Source organism: Aquarana catesbeiana, linkage group LG09, assembly GCF_042186555.1.
Source record: "Aquarana catesbeiana isolate 2022-GZ linkage group LG09, ASM4218655v1, whole genome shotgun sequence".
NCBI lineage: Eukaryota > Metazoa > Chordata > Amphibia > Anura > Ranidae > Aquarana > Aquarana catesbeiana.
Window position 1 is genome coordinate 265,096,577 of NC_133332.1, and position 23,984 is coordinate 265,120,560.

Below are 23,984 nucleotides of genomic sequence, written 5' to 3' on the forward strand. Positions count from 1 at the left end.
TACTTTTTTTTATAAATATAATATAATTTTTTAATTTATTTTTAGGGTAAAAAATACTTTAAAAAAATCCCTTTTACTACTTTTCTACTTTAAAAGGTGGAAATTGCTTCTTTCTTAAGGAAGCCCAAGCAACCTCTGGAGGATCACTGGTTGAGAGACTGCCTTACGTACTTTTGATGTTAGGCTCACTGGTCTGTAGTTTTCCTGGTATACATCTTGATCCTTTTTTGTAAATTGGCACCTCATTTACTGTTCACCAATAAGTTAGCACCATTCCAGTCCGTTGTGCTCCTGTGTTGTCTTCATGTCCCATGCAGTCATGTCTCCCTGACTACAGTCACGTTGGCACATAAGTAATGAGTAAATTGTATCAGCATTATTTTATAACAATGGGACCTTTTTAGCATGTGATGACTAAATACTGACATCATTAGTTGTAGGTGACACTTGCGAAGTGTCACTTGCAATGTGTCAGGCCCTATCTTCAAAATTAGGACATTTTTCTCATCAGGAAGCAATGGGGTGGGGTGGATTCTGGAAAATGATTCATGGTGAACATTCTTTGTGTTACATTGTATTACTGCGAGGTAAGCTTTAGCTCACATTCCATCAGTGTTCATATTTACAAAATCTTTCCAGTGAGATTATTGTGAAAAATCAAGTAATGTTTTTAACAAATACCTGATTTCAAACCAAACATATGCTGTAACAATGGAACCAGACAATTGGTACAATAAACCAAAACAGCCAAGATTTTAGATCAGGGTTGTCCACTTTTCTGTACAAGGGCCACATGGTAATAACAAATATTCATGGGCTAAAAAAAAAAAAAAAAATTTGTAAACTAATGAATACACTATATATACAATTTTTATATTTATTTACAAGCACGTTTTACTTGCTGATTTTGTAATCAGCATTGATAGGATTCATATAAAAATTGAAAGAACTTAGTAAATAAGGTAAAGAAATTCACAAGTTCAAAACTTGAGCCATTGATTAAAGGTAAAAAAATTCCCTCTGCACATTTCACAATTTTGGTACTTTGAGTTTTCATTTTTTTTATTAATTGTACGGTTCCTATAGGAAGCTTTTCCATTTCTTACCCAGGCCCTGATGATGTTTGGCCCCCAAAACACATTGGCTACCTTTTTATCCCCCTAGTGTCTAAATTATATTGGTAATAAAGATTTATAGACTCGTAAGACGACCTGTTGGCACTATTTTTTGTCCATGGGTTTCTCAGTGGAGGCCTTCTAATAGTAGAGCTACCAAGATTGTCATCAAGCTCAGCTAATGCTCTCTGATTGACAGAGAAAAGATCCAAGCGTTTCACATTTACCCTTAGGTTTTTATTGCAGTCCTTTTCACATGCAAAAGATTTCCATTCACTTTCTGACACCTGCAGCCAACACAGGATGAAAGGTGACATCTATCCCAAGTTGAGAAAGCAATAAAAAAAAAAGCCTTACCCTTCCTGCCAACTGCATTCCCATACACAAGATTTTATCTGGTGGCATGCCATGAAGCAAAGGGAAATCTCTTCAATGGGCAGACACTGCATTAAAAACATGTTAGAGGATTCATCTTTTCCTTACTGTATCCAAAATAAAATACGTTTTTTGATGGTGTGCTTTTTTAAAAAGCTGCAGTTTGCTAAATTCCTCTGCATGGCTTAAAGTGGGAGTAAACTTTTACCTATAGGTAAGCTTACAATAAAGCTTACCTATAGGTATAGTAAACTGTGCATATTTAGGAGATATTTATTTTAGATGCAGCCAGTGATGTCACCGGCGCACACGCTTTGACAGAATGGCATACCCGTGCCATTCCTTAGAGCCGTACTGTAAATGGGGACTCCCTCGTGCATGTGTGTCGTCATTGTCGGCTCGGCCATTCATATCGTTGAAGCCTGCAAACCCGGAAAGAAGACTGGGTGAAGATGGAAGCAGTGACCGCGCACCACTGGAGGGCTTCATTTTCAGGTAAGTCTGTCATAACATGCTAGTATGTGATGCATAGTAACAGATTGTGGCTTAACCACTTAACAACCGGCCCATAGCCAAATGAAGGCTACAGGACGGTTGCTTAACTCTGGGAGGGCGTCCAGGGACGTCCTCCCAGAATTCCGCTCTCGCGCGCCCCCTGGGGCGTGCACCCGAGAGCATCCGTGACCGCAGGGTCCAGAGGACCTGGCGCATCACGGATCTCGGTAAATGGCCGTTAATCGCGGCAGTTTACCATGTGTCGCTCCGTCAAATGACGGAGCAATCACATGTAAACAAACCGGCGTCATGTCATGACACCGGTTCCTCTCCTCCCCTCTCTGCACCGATCAGTACACTGTGAGAGGAGAGGGGGAGGGATCGGATGGTAGCAGCACTGTGGGTTGCATCTGTATTGCCCACAGCGCTGCACAGTGACAATTGCCATCCATCCATCCATGCTCAGCCATCCCGCAATACTCTGCAATGCCCTGCAATACCCCGCAATACCCAGCCATACTCTGCAATACTTGGTGATACCCAGCCATACTCTGCCATACCCAGCCATGCTTAGCAATACCCAGCCATACTCTGCAATACCCAGCCATACTCTGCAATACCCAGCCATACTCTGCAATACTCGGCGGTACTCTGCCGTACTCTGCCGTACTCTGCCGTACTCTGCCGTACTCTGCCGTACTCTGCCGTACTCTGCCGTACTCTGCCGTACTCTGCCGTACTCGGCCGTACTCGGCCGTACTCGGCCGTACTCGGCCGTACTCGGCCGTACTCGGCCGTACTCGGCCGTACTCGGCCGTACTCGGCCGTACTCTGCTGTACTCGGCCTCTGTAGGTGGCCAGGCTGTAGGAGAATCTATTTTGGGGTGTAATTTTTGGTATGTACATGCTATGTGTTAGAAATATTGTATAAATGGACAACTTTGTGTTAAAAAAAAAAAAATGCGTTTTAACCACTTCCTACCCGCCGTCATACGACGTCTTTGACTTTGTGCGGGGATATCTTAATGATGGGTGCAGCTACAGGCATCATTCAGATATCCGCTTTTTCATCTGGCGATTCCTTACACCATAAGAATGACCATAGCGGCTGTTACACTGCTTGATCGTTCTTAGGGGAGGCGAGAGGGGACGTCCCCCCCTCCCGACTCACCGTTACGATCGAAGCCAGGACCTGTCATGCCATATTCCTATTACAAGGGATGTTTACATTCCTTGTAATAGGAATAAAAGTGATCAAAATTTTTTTTTTTTGGAAAAAAGCATCAAGCTAAAATAAAGTAAAATGAATAAAAAAAAAAAAAAAAATTTTTTAAAGCGCCCCTGTCCCCGTGTGCTCGCATGCAGAAGCGAACGCATATGTAAGTCCCGCCCACATATGAAAACGGTGTTCAAACCACACATGTGAGGTATTGCTGCGAGCGTTAGAGCGAGAGCAATAATTTTGGCCCTAGACCTCCTCTGTAACTCAAAACATGTAACCAGTAAAAACTTTTAAAGCGTCGCCTATGGGGATTTTTAAGTAGCAAAGTTTGGTGCCATTCCACAAGCGTGTGCAATTTTGAAAGGTGACATGTTAGGTATATATGTACTCGGCGTAACTTCATCTTTCATATTATGCAAAAACATTGGGCTAACCTTACTGTTTTTTTTTTTTTTCTAAAGCACAAAACTTTTTTTTTTCCAAAAAAAAGCGTTTGAAAAATTGCTGCGCAAATACCGTGCGAGATAAAGTTGCAATGACCACCATTGTATTCTCTAGGGTCTTTGCTAAAAAAAACATATATAATGTTTTGGGGTTCTATGTAATTTTCTAGCAAGTAAATGATGATTTTTACATGTAGGAGAGAAATGTCAAAATTGGCCTGGGTGCTCCAGAATGCCTGGAGGTACTCCCTGCATGTTGGGCCTCTGTATGTGGCCACGCTGTGTAAAAGTCTCACACATGTGGTATCGCCATACTCGGGAGTAATAGCAGAATGTGTTTTAGGGTGTAATTTGTGGTATGCATATGCTGTGTGTGAGAAATAATATGCTAATATGACAATTTTGTGAAAAAAGAAAAAAAAAAACAACTTGATTTTGCAAAAAATTGTGGGAAAAAATGACAACTTCAAAAAACTTCAAAAAACTCACCATGCATCTTTCTAAATACCTAAATACCTTGAAATGTCTTCTTTCCAATGTCTTCTTTCCAAAAAGGGGTCATTTTGGGGGTATTTGTACATTTCTGGCAAGTTAGGGTCTCAAGAAATGAGATGGTTATTTTTACCAAAGATATGTAGCGGTATACATTTTGGCCAAAATATATGAAGAAAAATTACTAATTTGCTAAATGTTATAACAGAAACGAAGAAAAATGCTTTTTTTTTTTTTTTCTTACAGATTTTTCGGTCTTTTTTTCTTTTATAGCGCAAAAAATAAAGAACCCAGCGGTGATTAAATACCACCAAAAGAAAGCTCCATTTGTGTGAAAAAAAGGACAAAAATTTCATATAGATACAGTGTTGCATGACTGAGTAATTGTCATTCAAAATGTGAGAGCACCAAAAGCTGAAAATTGGTCTGGTTATTAAGGGGGTTTAAGTGCCCAGTGTTTAAACTGGCCAGAGCCTAATTTTTTTTTAATTTTTTTTTTAATCGATTTACTACTACTTTTAAGTAGAAGAAAAGCCTAAGGGATTTTTCGGCACAGTCAGTGTTGATGGGGGAATTCCTCCCATAGAGCTATTGTGTTCTCTTGGCGGGGGGGCGTGGGGAGTCATCTCTGCTAGGAGAACACAGTGATTAATGCTAGCGGCTCTAGCTGCTGGCAATCGCATGCTTGAAATCCAACATGCTGGTTGTACCAAAGTCAATCGACTCTGGTACAATAAGCCTGCCCACACATTGATCAGATCTCAGCCGGTCCCTGCTGAACCAGCCAAGACTTAAGCCAGCCATAGATGGTTTAACTACCCCAGACAATTTTACCTACCCTGTTTGCAAAAGATCTGTATACTTGCCTATACTTTATCCATTCCAGTCACGAGATCCTGCAGCTCCAGCCCCCCTTTGTGGCGAGTGGCTTCTGCAGGGAAGAGGAGGGAGCTGGGAAATCAGCTGGGCCATGGGAGCCTTTGGGTGACATTGTGGCTTTTGGAATTCACAGCTGTTGTCGGGTGCTCCCTTACACATGGGAGCCGAAGCTGCAAAATCACGTTACTGGACCAGAGAAGATTAAACATAGGTATGTACCAAGATATTTTTTTATACAGGATAGGTGGTGAACATATAAGAATAATTACTCTATAGATAGGCTTTTCTACCACTGTAAGCTGGCAATGTGTGTGAATTTCATCAGAAACCAATCAAAATGTGCTTTGTGCCACCCTTCTGCTCGACATCCTTTGATTAAAGGAGCCAGATGCAAAATGGTCCGTTTTTTGGCTTTCTTGCTAGCCAGTGGCACTGGCTATCGGAATACAATAGCTGCAGTGGGAGATTCGTCCATCTGTGCTGTATGGCATGGATGGGGGAATCGTCCTGTTCACATCTAGCGATTTTGGGATCACCGGCAGAACCGCAGTGATTCCGTCAGTGATCCCAAATTGCTGTATTTATACAGGGCCTTAGATTTTCTTTGTTCAGTGGGCAGGTTGAACTAAAAAAAAAAATCTGTATGACCAACTTTAGTTCTAAATAAATTTTGCTTTCAGTGGGCACGGAAGATACTTACTATTCAGATCTCAAATGATTGTTTTATTGGGGTACTACTGGGGGTACTACCAAATGTAGGACTTTGTAGGCCAGGAAACAATGGAGAAGGAAATATTATAAATCTTCACATTTATTGAAAAAATACAAAATATACATATAATAGTAAGAGAGTAAAAAACATCATCCATATCCTATTAAACAATTTGTATAGTGAGCCCTTGTTCGTCTACGCGTTTCGCCGTTTAGGCTTCTTCAGGACACGACCAAGGTTCAAAGACGCAACAGATAAGAGAACAAATCTCACTATCTTAAGTTGGGGTACGTAGTTATATATACCCACAGCCTGGAATAAACGATGGATTTACACAATTCAAAGTAATAAGTGAATTTAAATCTTATGAACAGGGGCAGATATGTCCTTCTCTCCAAAAATGTATGGGGCCAACAGGGCAATGCTATAAGGTCCAATAAATATTTAAGGGAACCGACCATTATTGGAGTTTAGCAGTCATGGCTAATAAAGCCTAAAAAGACATGCTGTGCATGGGAGATATCATAAGGAAACATGCCCCTGGGAGACAGCCGGGCACTGCACAACGGGTCGGTTCCCTTGATACCTTGGTCGTGTCCTGAAGAAGCCTAATGGCGAAACGCGTAGACGCACAAGGGCTCACTGTACAAATTGCTTAAATGTATATGTATGTTTTTTTACTCTTTCTTACTATTATATATATATTTTGTATTTTATAGATAAATGTGAAGGTTTATAATATTTCCATTGTTTCCTGGCCTACAAAGTCTGACATTTGGTAGTACCCCTTTTTCCCCCAAATATTACGGACGTGGCAACTGAGTGCCCTTTCTTTCTATTTCTCTTTAGATTGTTGTATTCGCTTCAAATTTTATAGCAGTTTTTCTGGTGCTTTCTTCAGCGTGCAGGAGATCTACATATACCTGGCAGTCATGTAATCTCCAGTTAGCATTTTAACCACTTAAGGACCAGCCTCATTTTGGATTTTAGGTGTTTACATGTTTAAACAGGTTTTTCTGCTAGAAAATTACTTAGAACCCCCAAACATTATATATGGTTTTTCTTCTAACACCCTAGAGAATACAATGGCGGTCATTGCAATACTTTTTTTTGCACCGTATTTGCGCAGCGGTCTTATAAGCGTTTTTTGGAAAAAATTCACTTTTTTGAATAAAAAAATAAAACAGTAAAGTTATCCCAATTTTTTTTTATATTGTGAAATATAATGTTACGCCAAGTAAATTGATACCCAACATGTCATGCTTGAAAATTGCACCCGCTCGTGGAATGGCGTCAAACTTTTACCCTCAAAAATCTCCATAGGCGATGTTTAAAAAATTCTACAGGTTGCATATTTTGCGCTACAGAGGAGGTCTAGGGCTAGAATTATTGCTCTCGCTCTACCGGTCGCTGTGATACCTCACATGTGTGGTTTGACCACCGTTTTCATATGCGGGCGCTACTCGCGTATGCGTTCGCTTCTGCGCACGAGCTCGTCGGGACAGGGGGGTTTTAAAAATTTTTTTTTTTTTTATTATTTATTTTACAATATTTTATTTATTTTTACACTGTTTAAAAAAAAATAAAAAATTGTGTCACTTTTATTCCTATTACAAGGAATGTAAACATCCCTTGTAATAGAAAAAAAGCATGGCAGGACCTCTTAAAGATGAGATCTGGGGTCAAAAAGACCTCAGATCTCATATTTACACTAAAATGCAATAAAAAAAAAAAAAAGTCATTTAGAAAAATGACATTTGAAAAAATATGCCTTTAAGAGGCGTGGACGGAAGTGACCTTTTGACGTCGCTTCCGCCCAGCAGTGTCATGGAGACGAGTGAGCGCCATCTTGGCCTCACTCGTCTCCAGACACACCAGAGAGCAGGACGCGATCGCCTCCGCCGCTACCGACGGCTCCGGTAAGCGGCGGAGGGCACCGGATCGCGGCGGGAGGGGGGGGCCCCTCTCCCGCCACCGATAAAAGTGATCTCGCGGCGAATCCGCTGCAGGGACCACTTTTATCTGAAAGCCGGCCACCGCACGAAAACGGGGATACCGGGGTTATGGCAGCTAGCTGCTGCCATAACAACGATATCCCCGTTCAAACTTAGGACGTACATCGTCGTGTGGCGGTCGGGAAGTGGTTAAACTGTTCTATTCAACAAACTCTTCTAAGTGGCTGATGATTGTACTTTACTCATTAGTTCCCCCATGTGCTTGAAATGAATAAGGATGTTGTCTCAATCCACTTCTTGAGCCAAACCAAATCACGGCTTGTTATAGACTTTATGTTCTCAAGGGATTGCATGGACTGTTTTCTGAGGTTTTCAGCTTGGCTGATGTGTTTTGCAAAGTACATGAAATCATAGAGGTATATAATTTACTAAATACCCTATCCAAACACTCAACCTCCAGGAAACTGTTCTAAAGAGGATGTAGGTTAAAGCTATAAACCTCAAATGTATCCTCACCCTGGCGTGTATACAGCTGCATTCACCACTCAATATGTACACAGTTTTTTTGTGTAGGTAAGTGACAAATTTGAAGAGGCAGTGAAATCTAAAATCTGTTTACTTAACAATTAACATTTTCCACTTCATTTAAAGATGTCTCACTTAAAATTAAGTGAAGTTTACTTCCTCTTTAATAAAAATGTTTGTACCTATAGGTAACCCTATGATAAAGCTTACCTATAGGTACTGTAAACATCTCCTAAACTTGCACCGTTTATGATATTTACTGTATACGCCACCGATGATGTCACCGGCGCATGCGCTCTGAAGGAACGGCCGCCTGTGCCGTTTCTTCAGAGCCCTGTGCCGTGACCAGCTGCTCCCCCGCGCATGCGTGGGAGTGATGTGACACGGCTCCAGCCAGTCACACAGCCGGAGTCCACGGACCCGGAAGGAAGACGGGCTAAGATGTATGCGGCCTCCAGTGGGGATGACGAGGGCTTCGTTTGCAGGTAAGTTTTCACATAATGTGCTAGTATGTGATGCATACTAGCACATTATGCCTTTACTTTGCAGGTCACCAAAAAAAAAAAAAAAAGACAGTGTTTACTTTCTTTTTAATGTGTTCTGCTCCTCAGGGAACACGGTACATATTGTTCTTCTTATGTGCTGTCTGAGGCTAGCTGTGAGGTCAGACAGAGTACCCCTCCTCCCTCCATGGCTGTCCGACAACGCAGCAAGCAAGGAGAGGGATGCTTTGACAAATGACAACTTTCTCCATCTTCAAACACAAGCGTCTCATGAAGCTTACAGAGGGAGGGGGCTTGTGGCTAAAATGTTCCAGGCAAGTTCGTCAAAGCAGCCTTCTCCTTGCTAGCTGTGTTGTTGGAGGGCCATGGAGCGAGCAGGAGTGCCCTGTCCGATGTCACAGCACATAGGAAGATGGGACAAAATACAACATGTACTTTTTTCCCCTAGGGGCAATAACACATTTATAAAAAAGGAAGTGAGATTTCTTGTTTAAAGCGGAACTAAACCCATCAATTTTAACAGTTTCAAAAAAGTTACATTCCCAGGTCAAATGGCTGATAACTAATCACATGTGCAGTACTATGGCAGTTGAAGATCAAACAGAGACCAAGATGGCAGCTTCGTTGGCTGAACACTTTAGGAGGGCATACTTCCACTTTAAAGGATTTCTAAACACAAGAATAAATATGTAATATAGTGCAGATTACCAGTTCTTTGCAAGGATAGTTCTATTCATTTTTCATACTGAGAACATTTTCAGCAAGTACATTTAATACCTGTTGAATTTGCCATAATTGCAATGTCCTTTTTTACTTTCTATGAGCTGAACTACTAATTTTCCTCCCTCTATGTAATGGAGATAAATAGTGGAAGACCTACACTATATTTCCAAAAGTATTGTGACTCCTGCCTTTACACACACATGAACTTTAATGGCATCCCAGTCTTAGTTCAATAGGGTCTTAGGGTTCAATATGGAGTTGGCCCACCTTTTGCAGCTATAACAGTTTCAACTCTTCTGGGAAGGCCGTCCACAAGGTTTAGGAGTGTGTCTATGGTATTGTTTGACCCTTCTTCCAGAAGCGCATTTGTGAGGTTAGGCACTGATGTTGGACGAGAAGGCCTGGCTCGCAGTCTCCGCTCTAATTCATCCCAAAGGTGTTCTATCAGGTAAAGGTCAGGACTCGCTCATCCACACTATATTGCAAAAAGTATTGGGCCACCCCTCCAGATCATTTGGTGGAGGGGGGATTATGGTGTGGGGTGGTTTTTCAGGGGTTGGACTTGGCCCCTTAGTTCCAATGAAGGGAACTCTTAAGGCGTCAGCGTACCAAGACATTTTGGACAATTTCATGCTCCGAACTTTGTGGGAACAGTTTGTGGATGGCCCCTTCCTGTTCCAACATGACTGCGCACCAGTGCAAAAAGCAAGGTCCATAAATACATGGATGAGAGAGTTTGGGGTGGAGGAACTTGCCTGGCCTATACAGAGTCCTGATCTCAACCTGAAAAAACACCTTTGGGATAAATTAGAGCGGAGACTGCAAGCCAGGCCTTAGCGTTCACATCAGTGCCTGACCTCACAAATGCACTTCTTTAAGAATGGTCAGACATTCCCATAGACACACTCCTAAACCTTGAGGACAGCCTTCCCAGAAGAGTTGAAGCTGTTATAGCTGCAAAGGGTGAGCCAACTCAATATTGAACTCTACGGACCAAGACTGGGATGCCACTAATGTTCATGTGCATGTAAAGGCAGGCATACTGACGGGCGGGGATTTTATAACAGAAGAGTCCCTGGTGGTCTCTTCTGTCATAAATGCCTCTCTCGGCCTTACAGCATTAATGTAATCATGCACAGCTCAGACCACATTAACAGTACATGCTCTCTCTCTGCCACGGTGAAGTGACATCTGTGCGCATGCACGGGTGTGACGTCATCATTGCCCGGCAATTTAAGTGGCCAGAGAGATAGCTCCCAGAAGGAAGATGGAAGTGCAAGGGACCTGCTGGAGAGGCAACAGCGCAGCAGGTACGTCTGCCATGATGTACTAATATATGCAGTGCATACTAGCACATTATGGCATAAACCACCTCAGGGCCCATACAAAAGTGAGAGTGTTTCCTCTTTAATTCTGACTTTTTAATTTTGCTTGCATTACTCCGGGGCATTATTCCTAAAAAATATTGAGACCGTGAACAGCCAGGTAACTAGCCTTTTTAAAAAAGAGCTCTGTAACGTCATCGTAATCTCTCTCTTAATGCAAGTTTTCTTTTAAAGTGTATCTAACCCCAAACATTAAAAATTAATTTACTGCAGCTTTCTAGTCCTTAGTTGTGGTGGCCAGATTTTTAGTTTTCTTTCTTATTTCTGGTTACACAGAAGTCTAGGAATAGTCTATTTTTACAACTGACCTTTGGACAAAATTTTTAAGATTAATTTACTGCAGCTTTCCAGTCCCTAGATGTGGTGGCTGAATTAGTTTTGACTTTTTTTTTTAAACTGTAATCTAGGAATAATCTATTTTTAGTATTCTCATTGGGACATGAATTAAAGTTTGTTTTACTGCAGCTTTCCAGTCCTTTCATGTGGTGGTTACATTTGATATGGTTTTAATTGAACCCTAGAAATCTATTTTTTAAATTTACACTTATGAATGGGGCCATGGGCCAACATATGCAAGAACTGCAGCCGGGGTTCCTAGCAAAAAAGCTGCAGGAGGCATCCCCGTGGAAATCAATGGGAGGCTGACCGCTCCGCAGCTAATCATGGCCACTTGCATGTAATCACCATTAACTGTGAGTGATTGGCCCTAGGTGCAAGTGTGAATGGTGCCTTAACTGACCACCTTGGTTACCTGTAATTCTCAATATGTCACATCCGGAGGGCTGCAGGGGAATCTCCAAAACACTGTAGTAGTCTGTGCCACATGCAGGAATCGCTTTACTATAGTGGATTATAATGACAGTGTGGGGGTCAGTCTGGCACCCACACTGTTTTTAAAATCCATGATCTTATTTGTTGTTTTCCAATATTTCCTCCCATTACTGCTAGCACAAGCCCTGATAAAGGGGGAATTTATGAGCCCCCCAAAATGTGTGGAATGTACCTACTGACTCTAGCATGATTAATAAAATTGTTACTTGTTACTCTATTCCTTCTTGAGAAGAGGAGATTAAGGGGGGAGGGAGTGTATGATCAACACGTACAAATACATAAGTGGTCCATATAGTGACCTTGGTGTTTAAGTTATTCACTTTAAGGTCATCACAGAGGACACTCTTTATGTCTAGAGGAAAAAAGATTGAATGTCCAAATACGGAAAGGTTTCTTCACAGTAAGAGCTTTAAAAATGTGGAATAGCCTCCAGAGGTGGTTCTGACAAGCTCAGTAGATTGCTTTAAAAAAGGCGTGGATTCTTTCCTAAATGTACATAATATAAATGGGTACTGACATTTAAGTTGTTCCAGGGAAAATCCGATTGCCTCTCGGGGGATCAGGACGGAATTTTTTCCCCTGCTGTAGCAAATTGGAGCATGCTTTGCTGGGGTTTTTTGCCTTCCTCTGGATCAACTGTGGGTGAAGGATTGTGTGTATATATGGGATTGTATTTATTTCTTTGGTTGAACTAGATGGACTTGTGTCTTTTTTCAACCTGACTAACTATGTAATGGTGGATTGGAGAACTACTACCATTTCTGGTATACCACAAATGCGGATATTAGAGCGTCTGGGTCTATTTTTTTTTAAATCCTCCATTTTGTGATTGTAGGGCTAAGTTCTCCTCATGAATGATTTCTAATTCCTCAGCATGGGCATCGGCAAGGAGCTCCTGCTGATCCAGCCTCTGTTCTAGCACTGAGGTGTGGTGGCCCACTTTTCTCCTGTTAACTTTTCAGTGATGGTGTCTAAGGTTTTCCTAAGGGCCCTAGTGAGCATTCTTTAGCAGGTCTGGCTGTGATTTATCAGATTGGAAAGCCAGGGGAGTAATGTGAAAGTTTTTATCTGACTCACCATCGCCATCATGCTGCAGGGAGCAGAGTCTGCTCCGGAGTGGCGGGGTAGAAGGCCGAGAGGATGGAGGCGAAGCCATCTTGGAAGATGTCCTGGCCATGACATCCCAGATCGATCTCGGCTTAGATTTCGGTTTCACCCCATTTGTAGACCATCCCAGGTGGATGCCGCAGTTCCCAGCTATGTGTGGAGTTGTCTAGTGTAGGCGTGCTGCTCTGCTGTACAATGTTAGGCTGTGTTGTCCCGGAAGATGTGGAGCCTTACACAGGCATCTAAGGAGAAGGAGGTGCATGCGCCTCCTTCAATGCCTCATTCACACGGGCGTACCTATCTGTACACCCATGAAAAGGGCCATCTTTGACTGTACAGGATGCACAGGTGTTCCATGCATCCTTGTGCAGGCAGTCCCATTTATGTTTTTTGAGACGCAGCAGCTACACGGACACAGCTGTGCGACCTGTTCAGGGGAAAAAAACAGCCCTTTGCACTGGTGTATGGATAGGTATTATACTTATGTGAATGAGACCTAAAACTGATACACCTGAAAGATTCACCTGCAGCGAATGCTTGGTGATTGTCAGGTTCAAGGCTATATCAATTTTTTCTGTGTGTATATAAAAGAGTTTTAAAGGATGGAACAACAGGAGGACACTGCCCAGTTTTTGGCCAGTCTGAGTTGCGGTACATGTGCAGCTAAGGGACAGGATCATGAAGAAGATTGAAGATGGCTTATGGTTAGTAAGACATAGCCTAGTACATTAGCCAAAAGCAGATGAACATTACTTGATGTGTGTGTTGTGTAAAAAAAAAAAAAAAAAAAATTTCATTTTTAGATGGGACTTGCACTTTTGGTGGGTCCACACTGGGAGGTTTCATTTGCATAGCTATTTGTCCAGTGAAACTGCAGGTACATTTGACCTGTGGTAATGGGACAAAATCAAACCTGGGCTATTTCCTCTACTGGTCAACTGTTATTTTAATAAAAACAAATAAAACAAATGTTTGATCTAAAAAGCTGCATTCTCTGACTTTTTAAACTCTCATGTACCATATCACAGGTTTCTCAGACAACAGATGGTCTGGATGCTGATCTGTGGAAAGATGGTTTATTTAAGTCCAAGGTGACAAGATATCTGTGTTTCACCAGAGTCTTCTCCAGAGAGAATGTAAGTCTTCCACTTAAAATACTGAAAATCAACACAAGACTAGATATCGGTCATATGCTTACCTGTCTGCCTTTTCTCATAGAGCCATTTAGGGAATGTCCTGGTGGATATGAAACTAATAGATATCAAGGACACATTGCCTGTTGGCTTCATCCCCATCCAGGAGACAGTGGACACACGTAAGTTTCTTGCATTACTACAATTGCACTAATTGACTCTTCATAATATACGTATAGTGCCATTTTCAGCATTGACACTAGTTTTATACTATGTATGCAATTACGTATGTTTTTATCTCATGGTAATTTCTCCTAAAAATATTTAATTCACAAACGTATGCTCTATGTACCTACTTGATGTTTTTTTCCCCTCAGTTCTGTGCTAAGAGAAATGTGGTGGCTGCCTTTGCTGAGCTAATTTTGAAAGTTTGTCAAATAAAATGCGCTGTTTTTGACTAAAATATTTTCCTAAAAATGATAAGATAACCAACCGATGCAATGAACAATGTGCAATAAGCAAAATCAAACAACAGTGATTGTTCAAATGGCAAAGTGTCACTTAAGTGAAACTCTAGTTGCCTGGAATGGTGTATCGATTTACATCAAATATATTTTTTTTCGTGAATAAGTAGCTACAATCTGTTCACAAAAAAAGGCAAATTATAAATGGTGCAGAAAGTTCACAAACAGTCTAGTGCTCCACAATTTTATGTGTTTAGTGAAGAGATGATGTTCTAACTTTCCCACATGCAAATACAACAAACTATTTGTAGTGCAGCTGAATTAATCCACAATGAAAAGTGGGTCACCGCTGTGCTCCTATATGTGAAAATTGGCCGCTTACCAAATCAAATTATCCCACCAAGAGATCATATGCGTGTGAGTGGAAGCACCTCCTGAAGACAAGTGGTCAGCCAGCTCCAGGGAATATATCCTGGCTTATTGTGCTCCTTAATCTAGTTAATAACATTGTGTGGTTATAAGAGATAACGAAAGACGCTCATAGTGCATTAATGCGTATAAAGCTGGTTTATTAAATAAAAATTGCACTTCACATCAAGGTTAATGAATTTGAGCAATATAGGATAAAATCTTGCATGGCCGCCTGCAGTGCGGTCTGCGCTTGTTGACGTCATGTTGCTAGCTCCAATCCAACGCGGTTCCTCTTAGAAGGCATCGATTGGGATAAAGACTCCTATCATTTTGAAAGTTTGACTTTACTTTTGTAGCTTCTAAGTAACTAATCCACAACAGTCATGCAGTATGTGAAGTCTTTATCTGCATGCTTGTTTTGGGTCAGTGAGTCACAATATTGAATTGTTCGTATTAAAGCCCAAGCGTGCTTTAGAATGTATTTAATATTTTGCAACAAGCAGGCAACTGTTACAGGTTTATTCTGTAAGAACAGTCATTAGGGTTGGTGCCTGATGAAGAGGTTGTAAAAGTTTTGAAGTAGTACCCCCTAAACCCTGCCCCTGGACCCGTTCTCTTTTCCAACTATACCCCCTCACTTAGTCACTTGATAAACTCCCATGTCTTCCAAATCTATCGCTCTACTCCTCACCCCACCCCTTCCATCCCCTCTAGCATTACTAACTGACACATGAGTTTGGATGTTACACCTCCTACTCCAACTAAATATCCCAAAAACAGAGCTCATACAATTCCTCCCTACCAATGCCCTTATCCCAGACTTTTCCATTGAGAGACCCTCATGCCAGCATACTAGGTATTATCCTGGACTTTGACCTGTCCTTTTAGCCCCAAATCCAATGGTTGTTCAAATCTTGTAGACTTCCCCCTCCGTAACCTCTCCAAAATATGCCCCTTCTTAACCAATAAGCTACTCATTCACTGCCTGGCTCTCTCTCATCTTGACTATTGCAACTGTCTTCTCATAGGTCTACCTCTACACAGGCTATCCCTCCTTCAGTCTACCATGATTGCTGCAGACAGACTCCTCTATCTTACCAACAGCTCAGTGTCTGCTACCCCTCTCTGTCAATCTCTCCACTGACTTCCGATCACCCAACAAATAAAATTATAAATACTAATAACATACAAAGCCGTTCACAACTCTGCCCCGAGCTATATTACCCAACTGTCTGCTTCCCCCAAGACATCCTGCTCACTAGCTCCCTTGTCTCCTCATCCCATGCTTGCCTCCGGGACTTCTCTAGAGCCTCTCCCATCCTCTGGTACTCTCTACTTTAATCTGTCCAGCTATCTTCTACTTTGTCTTCTCTTAGGCAATCCCTGAAAGCTCAACTGTTCAGCCTATCCCATGTCGCCACCTAATAACTAAACTTTTAATTCTTCCAACAGCTCATTCCTCAAAGTTATTACCTTTTGACCCACATGCCCCTCCCTATTAGATTGTAAGCTCCATAAAGCAGGGGCCCTCCAAACCCTCTTGTATTGAATTGTATCTCTACTGTCTCCCTTTATAAAGCGATGTGCAAGCTGTTGGTGCTATATACATCCTATATTATAATAATAATAATAATAATATAGTACCTTAAAGTAGTTTTAAGGTATACCTTTATACCCTGCACATCATTATGTTTCACCATGTATCAACATATGTCATGGGTCATTCTTAGGCCAGAAAAAAATTTGGGCAGGCCAGAAACTGTCATATATTGCATGATATAGGTTCTACACTATACGTAAAGCCCAAAGGGGCCTTATGTATAGTGGGGGGATAGGAAAATATTGTACAGCAAAATGTGAATGCTATACTTCAGTCCTCGGGCAAAGATTTATAAATGGTTCTTGCTAAAATATGCTTTATGGTTACAACAATCAAATAAAGCATTTTGAAGAACCACCATTCCTGTGGATTGGAGTAGAGCACTCGCTTTTCTCTCTTTTTGGTGTACAATAATGTATACTTCTTGTCTTTGGTTGAATGGAGCCACATGTAAGGCTAGTATGCGCTGCAACATACTTTGCTGGACCACCTACCACCAACCTGGCAGTTTGATGGACATCCCTGCCTGAGCCAGCTGCTGACAGTTTCTGCTCTTCAAGGAGACAATGGAGGTCCTTTTGGCATGAAGATGCTGCCAGATCTGATAATTTAAACATCTGTTGACTGCCTCTATACCCCCCCTATAACATTAGGATTACCATAAGGTTCCAGCACTACTCAGATTTTTGTAATATATTGTATTATTTGTATGTGTTATGACACATAAGTAATGAGCAGGTGTGTCGGCAATCTCTTATAGTGAAACAATGTATTTTTACAGACCCTAAGCTGTAATGCACCCAAACTTTCTCTACGTAACTGAAATAACTAATTTCTCTACAGAGGAAGTCGCCTTTAGAAAAAAACGTTTGTGCATAAAATTTATTCCGCGAGATTCCACAGAAGCTGCCATCTGTGATATTCGCATTTTAAGCCGCTCTAAACAGGCTCCACCGCAGTATACGTTTATTGGGTAAGTACATGTCCATTCTATCTATTATGATGGCCACACTTGTGATCAGCTTTAACAATTGTGTAGTGCGGGGGCCTGCCAAAACAATCTATTCACATAGTTCCATGTTGGTAAATGTGCAAGATGTACAACCAGTGTGGCAAGCGTTGGTCTTCGCGTGGATGTTTTTAGTTGGTATGCTCATTCTTTAGTAAAATAGATTATCCTGAACTGTAGCTGATCCTTCTAATTAGGAAAAAATTAACTGGGTGTAAATTGAAGTTGTATTTTTATCTTAAAATCTACTTTAAAGCAGAATTCCAGGAAAACTAAAAGTCTTCCCTTGCAATGGGGCTGCGTGCACACTGCAAGGCTTGACTGCTTATGTCTAGGGGGAAATGGTAAAGCACTTTTACTTAGCTAATTCTTCGCACCTGCTGGCTCCTCCATGCTGCTAGACTGGTCCCTGCAGCCTTGTCTCCTCTATGGTCCAGTGGTCTTGGGTCCTCTGACATCAAAACCTATGCAGGGCCCATAGCCCCACACTGGATGAGAGGACATCTAATTGGGCTTTCACCTTATAAAAATAGAAAATAGAACATTTTCTGTACAGATATGCGTATTTAATGTACATAGTTTGGGAATGTTCTCATCAGCCTGTTCTCTTTGAACAACTTTTTTTGTTTGGTCCAATAGGACCTCTGATAACTCTTATGATGATTACATGTAGTCCTGTTCCACCCATACTTTATCTATTTAAAACTGAAAACAAGTTTTTCTCCTAGGTATAAAAGCCTTTTGTGGCACTTTACAGAGCAAACGGCATGGTTCTAGTAACAATAAGCCTTCAGTCAGGTGGGAGAGTGGAGGTTGCTGTGGGAAAAACAGTAAAAAGTTTAGAAAATGGAAGTCATGTCCCTCAGGCTAAAGCAACCTCTTTTGAAGGGCCACAAAAAACTCTTAACAGCTACAGATAAGTTTACAAGACCATTACATAAAGGCCAATCTGGTATGTTAAAATGAATGCTTTATTATATAAAATATAGTATTGAATTGCAGTAGCCACATCTGTGGCTATTAGATTTTAAGTGTTCAGTGGTTATGGGCCAGCATCCCATTTTTGAACGAGCAAGTCTGACTTAAAATTAGGTGAGATTCCCTGAAGCTTTTTTAGTCTGGTTTATTGCTGAAGGGCACAGACTGAATTGACATAAGAAACAAAAAATACATTATAATTGTTTGAAAATAACTTTTTTTTTTTTTTTAGCTGAACAGTCTTTTTAACATATAGCTTTGTGTTCTAAAAAGACTATTTGTGTGTTCGTTTAAAGGGAATTGAATAGTATGGGCATCTGGTATAGAATGGGAAGAGTCCCACGTGCCCCAGAATCTCCACAGCCTTCTACTCCTTCATCTCCAACTGCAGTGGTCACATCAGCATCTGCACCAAACCTCCCGAGGTAAGTCATTTACAGGGGTGTTTTAAAAGCTTTTTACTTGTGTTATAAATGTAAGTCACCAAAATCTATTTGGAAATGCACTTGACCTTATTCTGTTTTGCTGTATGAAAGCACTTATCTCCTAGTTTGAAGCCTCTAGTTTTAAAACATCAGCCCATACCAAACCATTTTTTAGCACTGTCTGGAAGCTGGCATGATGAATTACTCACTGGCTTCTTATAGCTCTTGGGGGAGAATCTAGTGGTGATACCTTTTTGATATGGCTCTCTTTTTTTCCCCAAGAAAGATTCTGGCTCTTAATTATGCATTTTCTGTCATGTAAAATAAATGGAAAAAAACAACAAAAAAGCATAAGACCTTATTGTAACAGCTGTGCCTGGTGGGTAAATCTGAGAGCATAGATGTAAGGATCTGTTATAGCATTGCACTGATACTGGTATTGGTGCCAATACTTAGCATTTGCACGAGTACTTGTTCACATACTAAAACCAATACCTTCAAGTCCACAGACTGTAACCACCACCGTCTTTAAAACAGGTTCACGTATGTGCGGGGATCCTTTCAGTGCGAACTGTAAAAAAAAAAAAATTAAAAAAAAGAGTCCGGTGCGGTTTTTGTTTAGCGGTTCAGGTGCAAATTTTTAAAGTGTATGACACTGGAAATCATTCCGGAATCTTTTTTTTTTTTTTTTTTTTGCACTGCGGCTGGCCCACACATATGTGAACCGACTCAATAGAAAGCCGGTTTGGTTCAAGTGTCATGCGAACCGGATGCAATTCAAATCGCAATATATAATCATTTAATAATAAAAGAAAACAGAACCACATAAAGTGTATTTAGTATTAATTTAATATATTAGCTCATTTATTAATGTGTCACATGACACTAAAGATGGGTGGCGGTAATTGGTATTGGCGAGTATCGGTCTTGAAAGCTGGCATCGGTGCATCCCTAATCTGTTAGATGGGAAATGCCTTAAATCTTTAACATTCCAGTGTACTTTTAGAAAAGATAGATCCTTTCTATGGTAAAACTTTTTTTTTTTTTTTTTTTCTTTGCCTCCAAAAGATTGATATACCAATCAAAGGCACAGCCCTGCCTAGTGGCTCTAACACTGTACATATTTTGATAAGCTCTTCAGCTTAGTGTTTGTAGGAGATCGGATGTCTTTCTCCAGCTGAAAATGAAGATTTTTTTTTATCATCAGGAGCTGACAGTGAGATACCAGACCCCTAGATCATGGATATTAAACCCAGCAACCAATGCTAGGTAAAGCAGAGTATACACAGCGATTCCCCCCCCCGCTGAGCTGTGGTGCTTTGACAGGCAGATGACTCCCCTGCTAGAACACTAGCCATTGGCTGAGGTGTGTTGATCGTGAGTTGGTCGGCTGCTATTTTTTTTGTTGGACTGGCTGGCATAAACAAGGGCCGAATATCGGCCATTTTTTTTTTTTGAACTGGCCGAAGATGGCCAGCATTCGGACTGTGTGTACGGGGCTTTAGTGTCAAACCCTTTAGATTTGGTTATTTGGTGCTGCTGCTGTTGGCTCCTTATGTGTTATTCTAAACCACCCTAGATGTGGATATTCACCATAGCACTCATCACTGGGCTCTGTTGTGTTGTACTGGTACCCAGACTTGGATATTTACTAGAGCACTCATCCTACTCATGTTATACTGGACCTCCAGTTTTTAAAAATTTATCGTCCTGCTCTGTGCCATACCGGACCTCCAGATTTAGAGCGTCACTGCTGCTTCACCCCCACTAGTGGTGAAAAGACTTTATACAGAGGACTGTATTGTGGTTCCATGGGGCAGAGACACAGGAGTGAGCTTCCACACTGCTCTTTATTATCATCTATTTTGTGTAAGCTACATTTACTGTGCAGCTAGCCATTCCCACCATCCCACTGCCTCCTTGACTATGAAGTTTTCTTCACAGTCCCGTTTCCTGTAGAGCACACTCTGCTGCACTTCTGCAGGAAATGCTCACACCATAACAGGCCTTTAGGTAGGGAGAGAGCATTCTGCAAGCTACTCTCTGTATTCTCTGTTGCTCTCAGCTCCAGTTCAGCTACTACCTGCTTCTGGGACACAACAGACTGTCTGACTACACCACTGGGGTCTACTAGTGATTGCAAGCCTCTAAGTTTTTTAACTTGGACAACCTATTTCCTTTGCTGGGGCAGTGGTGGGTTTTTCTTAAGAGATACTATCCACAGCCTTTTTTTGGGCTGCTAATGAGCTTTGCATACTACTTAGAGCATTCTGGAGCTAAATGGGAGATAAAGAGAGGTCAAAGGATTGTGTTGCATGACCCTAGGAGGAAACCGGAACACCAGGGATGGTGATGAGCAAAGATACAAACAACAAATGTTCTTTTAAATCCTGCGCTGGAAGATTTGTTTTTGAAAACCACCTGAAGCATGTAGTCCCAGGAAAGGCATTATAGGTGTGTGCCACAGTTCATATATAAATGTAAATGGTTTATTTAACCACTTCAGCCCCAGAAGGTTTTACCCACTTCCTGACCCGGCCATTTTTTGCGATATAGCACTGAGTCGCTTTAACTGACAATTGCGCGGTCGAGTGACGCTATACCCAAATAAAATTGATGTCTCCCCCCCCCCCCCCCCCCCATATTGAGCTTTCTTTTGGTGATATTTGACCATTTAATGTGTTTTTTTATTTTTTGCGCTATAAACAAAAAAAAAAAACTACAGTTTTGAAAAAAAAAAAAAAACAGTATTTTTTAGATTTCTGCTATAACACATCCCAAATAAAAAAAAGAAATAATTTCTTCATCAATGTATTCTGCTACATATTTTGGCGCAAAAGTTAAAGCGTCTACAAACTACAGGATAGATTTATGGACATTTTTTTTCCTACTGCTAATGGTGGCTGTGATTTTTTTTTTTTTTTTTCCGGGATTGTGGTGGACAAATCTGATCCTAAGTGACGCTTTTTGGGGACCAGTGACACCAATACAGTGATCAGTGCTAACAAAATGCACTGATCAATGTATAAATGACACTGGCAAAAAAGGGGTTAACACCAGGGGTGCTTAAGGGGTTAAATGTGTTCCCTGGGAGGTGCTTTCTATCTGTGGGGGAGTGGATTCACTGGAGGAAAAGAGATCGTGATTAAGCCTAGCTGAAATACGATCTCTCTCTTTTCCTCCCTGACAGAGCAGCAGTGTGCATCGGCACACCGCTGCTCCGGTTCTCTTCTGAACGATCGGCGAATCGTGGCCGCCGGACTTGCTGATTGGCTCCCGCTGTGTCCATCAAACCCCCTGAACTGCGTGCGCGCACCCGGGCCGCCCTGCTGTGGGGCACTCTGGAAGTGTTTAAATAAAATGCAAAGTCAAATGTTCAAATTTTCCAAAATAAAGAATATTAAGTTGACAGCCAATAAGTATAAACACCATGAAATGTTCATCAACCCAGATCTCCCCTCTGCAGAGGCTAGCTAACTCCTGTAGTCCAGTCCTCAGTGTTTTTTTTTTTTTTTTTTTTTAAACTGCTGACCCTTACTACTCTTACCAGTATTCGCTCACCTCCTCAGGCAGAATAGAGGAACTCATCATTAGCGTCATCACAATGCCTGCAGTACTTGGGCCTGTTCCTGGATACCAGACCAGAAAAGGTTTTTCTTCCCCCTACCTCTTGGCTGAACACAGTATGGCCCACCTCCTAAGGAAATCCATTCAAATCATGGGAATAATGATACAGTTCTTTGTTTTAATTATTTGTATTAAATTATTATAGACATACAAAATCTTCCACATCATTCCAAACACATAAATACCAAACATTCAGAATAAATACAAAAACACATAAACAAGTACAAAGAAAAAGATAGATCTATCCTTTAACATCATCTCTCAAAAGGCCATATTTCTTTAAAAAAAAAAAAAACACTCAGTATAAAACTGGAACACTGCAGAAGAACAACCTCTCCAAATAGAACAGCCCCCTCTATGGAAAGTCCCCTATTTCACACAAAACCATCTGGAAGCTCTTTGATCCTTGTGTTTCTTTCACTTAAGTTTTTTCATGTCCCCTAAAGTAGATCAAGGCGTAATGGGTTCCCAACGTTCTGGACTGGCCAAGAAGAGACTGGTACTTGGATATAATTCCTTTGGTTGCAGTTGTTCCGTGGCCTCTCCCCTTTCAAACATTCTGTCTCAAATGCCAATATAATTCCCTTTTTTCAGTTTTAGGCTTCAACAACATGGCTATTAAAACCTAGGTTCCAAGAGAAATTGTTTTGTCAAAACTGCTGTCTCTTCTATGTCTTGAGTACATAAGCCTTCTACTCATCAGGTGTACTGGAAGGCTTTATGTCAAGTGAAATGTATAAGTTTAACCCAAGAAGCTTTGCAGTTGTTTGGATTCTTAGAACTCAGCACCAGGCGCTGCAGAAAAACTATTAAGAGCTACAATTCGGCAATTGTGATTTTATTTCAGAGACCCTTGGTGCCCCATTCCTTGGTTTGCACCTTAATTTAATGTGCTACAATATCCCACCAATATGCTTCCCATGGCTCCCGCAGATCTTAATCTAAAGCATTTCAGGATACCACCTTTTTTTATTACCATCACCTCAGCCTGGAGGGTATCAGAAGTGACAGTTTTCTTGTTCTGTCTTAATCTTCAGAAGGACAAGGTAGATTTGCTGGCCTAGACTGTCCTTTCTTCTAAAGGTTGTGCCTTCCTTCCCCTTAAGTGAGGATATCATACTACCCTTCTGTCTCCTTCCCATCCTAAAGAGCTTCCCCCATTACTCTAACTGTGGTACAGTCAGAGTTTCTATGTATGCAATGTTTTTGCTTTGGAAGACCAACTCTCTTTTCGTTATCCCTGATATCTTTGTAAGGAAATTTGGCATCCAGAACAACCATCACATGCTAGATTCGACAGATTATTTCACAGACTATTGTTTTTAAGGGCTAGAGCCCCTGTTCCCTTTTCATTGTCCATTTTTCCAAAGTGGTAAGCGCATGTTGGGTCCTTTTTCAGCAGGCATCCGTTTTCCTGGTATGCAACTATCTGTTCACACATTCCCCAACCATATTCATGTAAATGTTACTGCATTGAGTGATTCCAGTTTTGGACACGAGGTCCTAAACGCAGCGGAATTCCCTCATGCTATAAAGCCTAAGTTTAGCCTACTGACTTTTTTTTTTTTTCTTTTA

The 23,984-nt window shown here is 41.2% G+C and overlaps 1 protein-coding gene across 6 annotated transcripts in view; it reads left to right on the forward strand.

Annotated features, from left to right (window-relative positions):
* The window catches only part of MVB12B (multivesicular body subunit 12B), a 236,524-nt gene that overhangs the window by 95,204 nt on the left and 117,336 nt on the right, over positions 1-23,984 (forward strand). For all 6 annotated transcript variants that reach the window (XM_073600320.1, XM_073600323.1, XM_073600322.1 and 3 more), the window contains 4 exons: positions 13,791-13,898; positions 13,981-14,077; positions 17,214-17,343; positions 18,654-18,782. In XM_073600320.1, the coding sequence (XP_073456421.1) occupies positions 13,791-13,898; positions 13,981-14,077; positions 17,214-17,343; positions 18,654-18,782 (464 nt within the window). The remainder of the gene's footprint in view (positions 1-13,790; positions 13,899-13,980; positions 14,078-17,213; positions 17,344-18,653; positions 18,783-23,984) is intronic.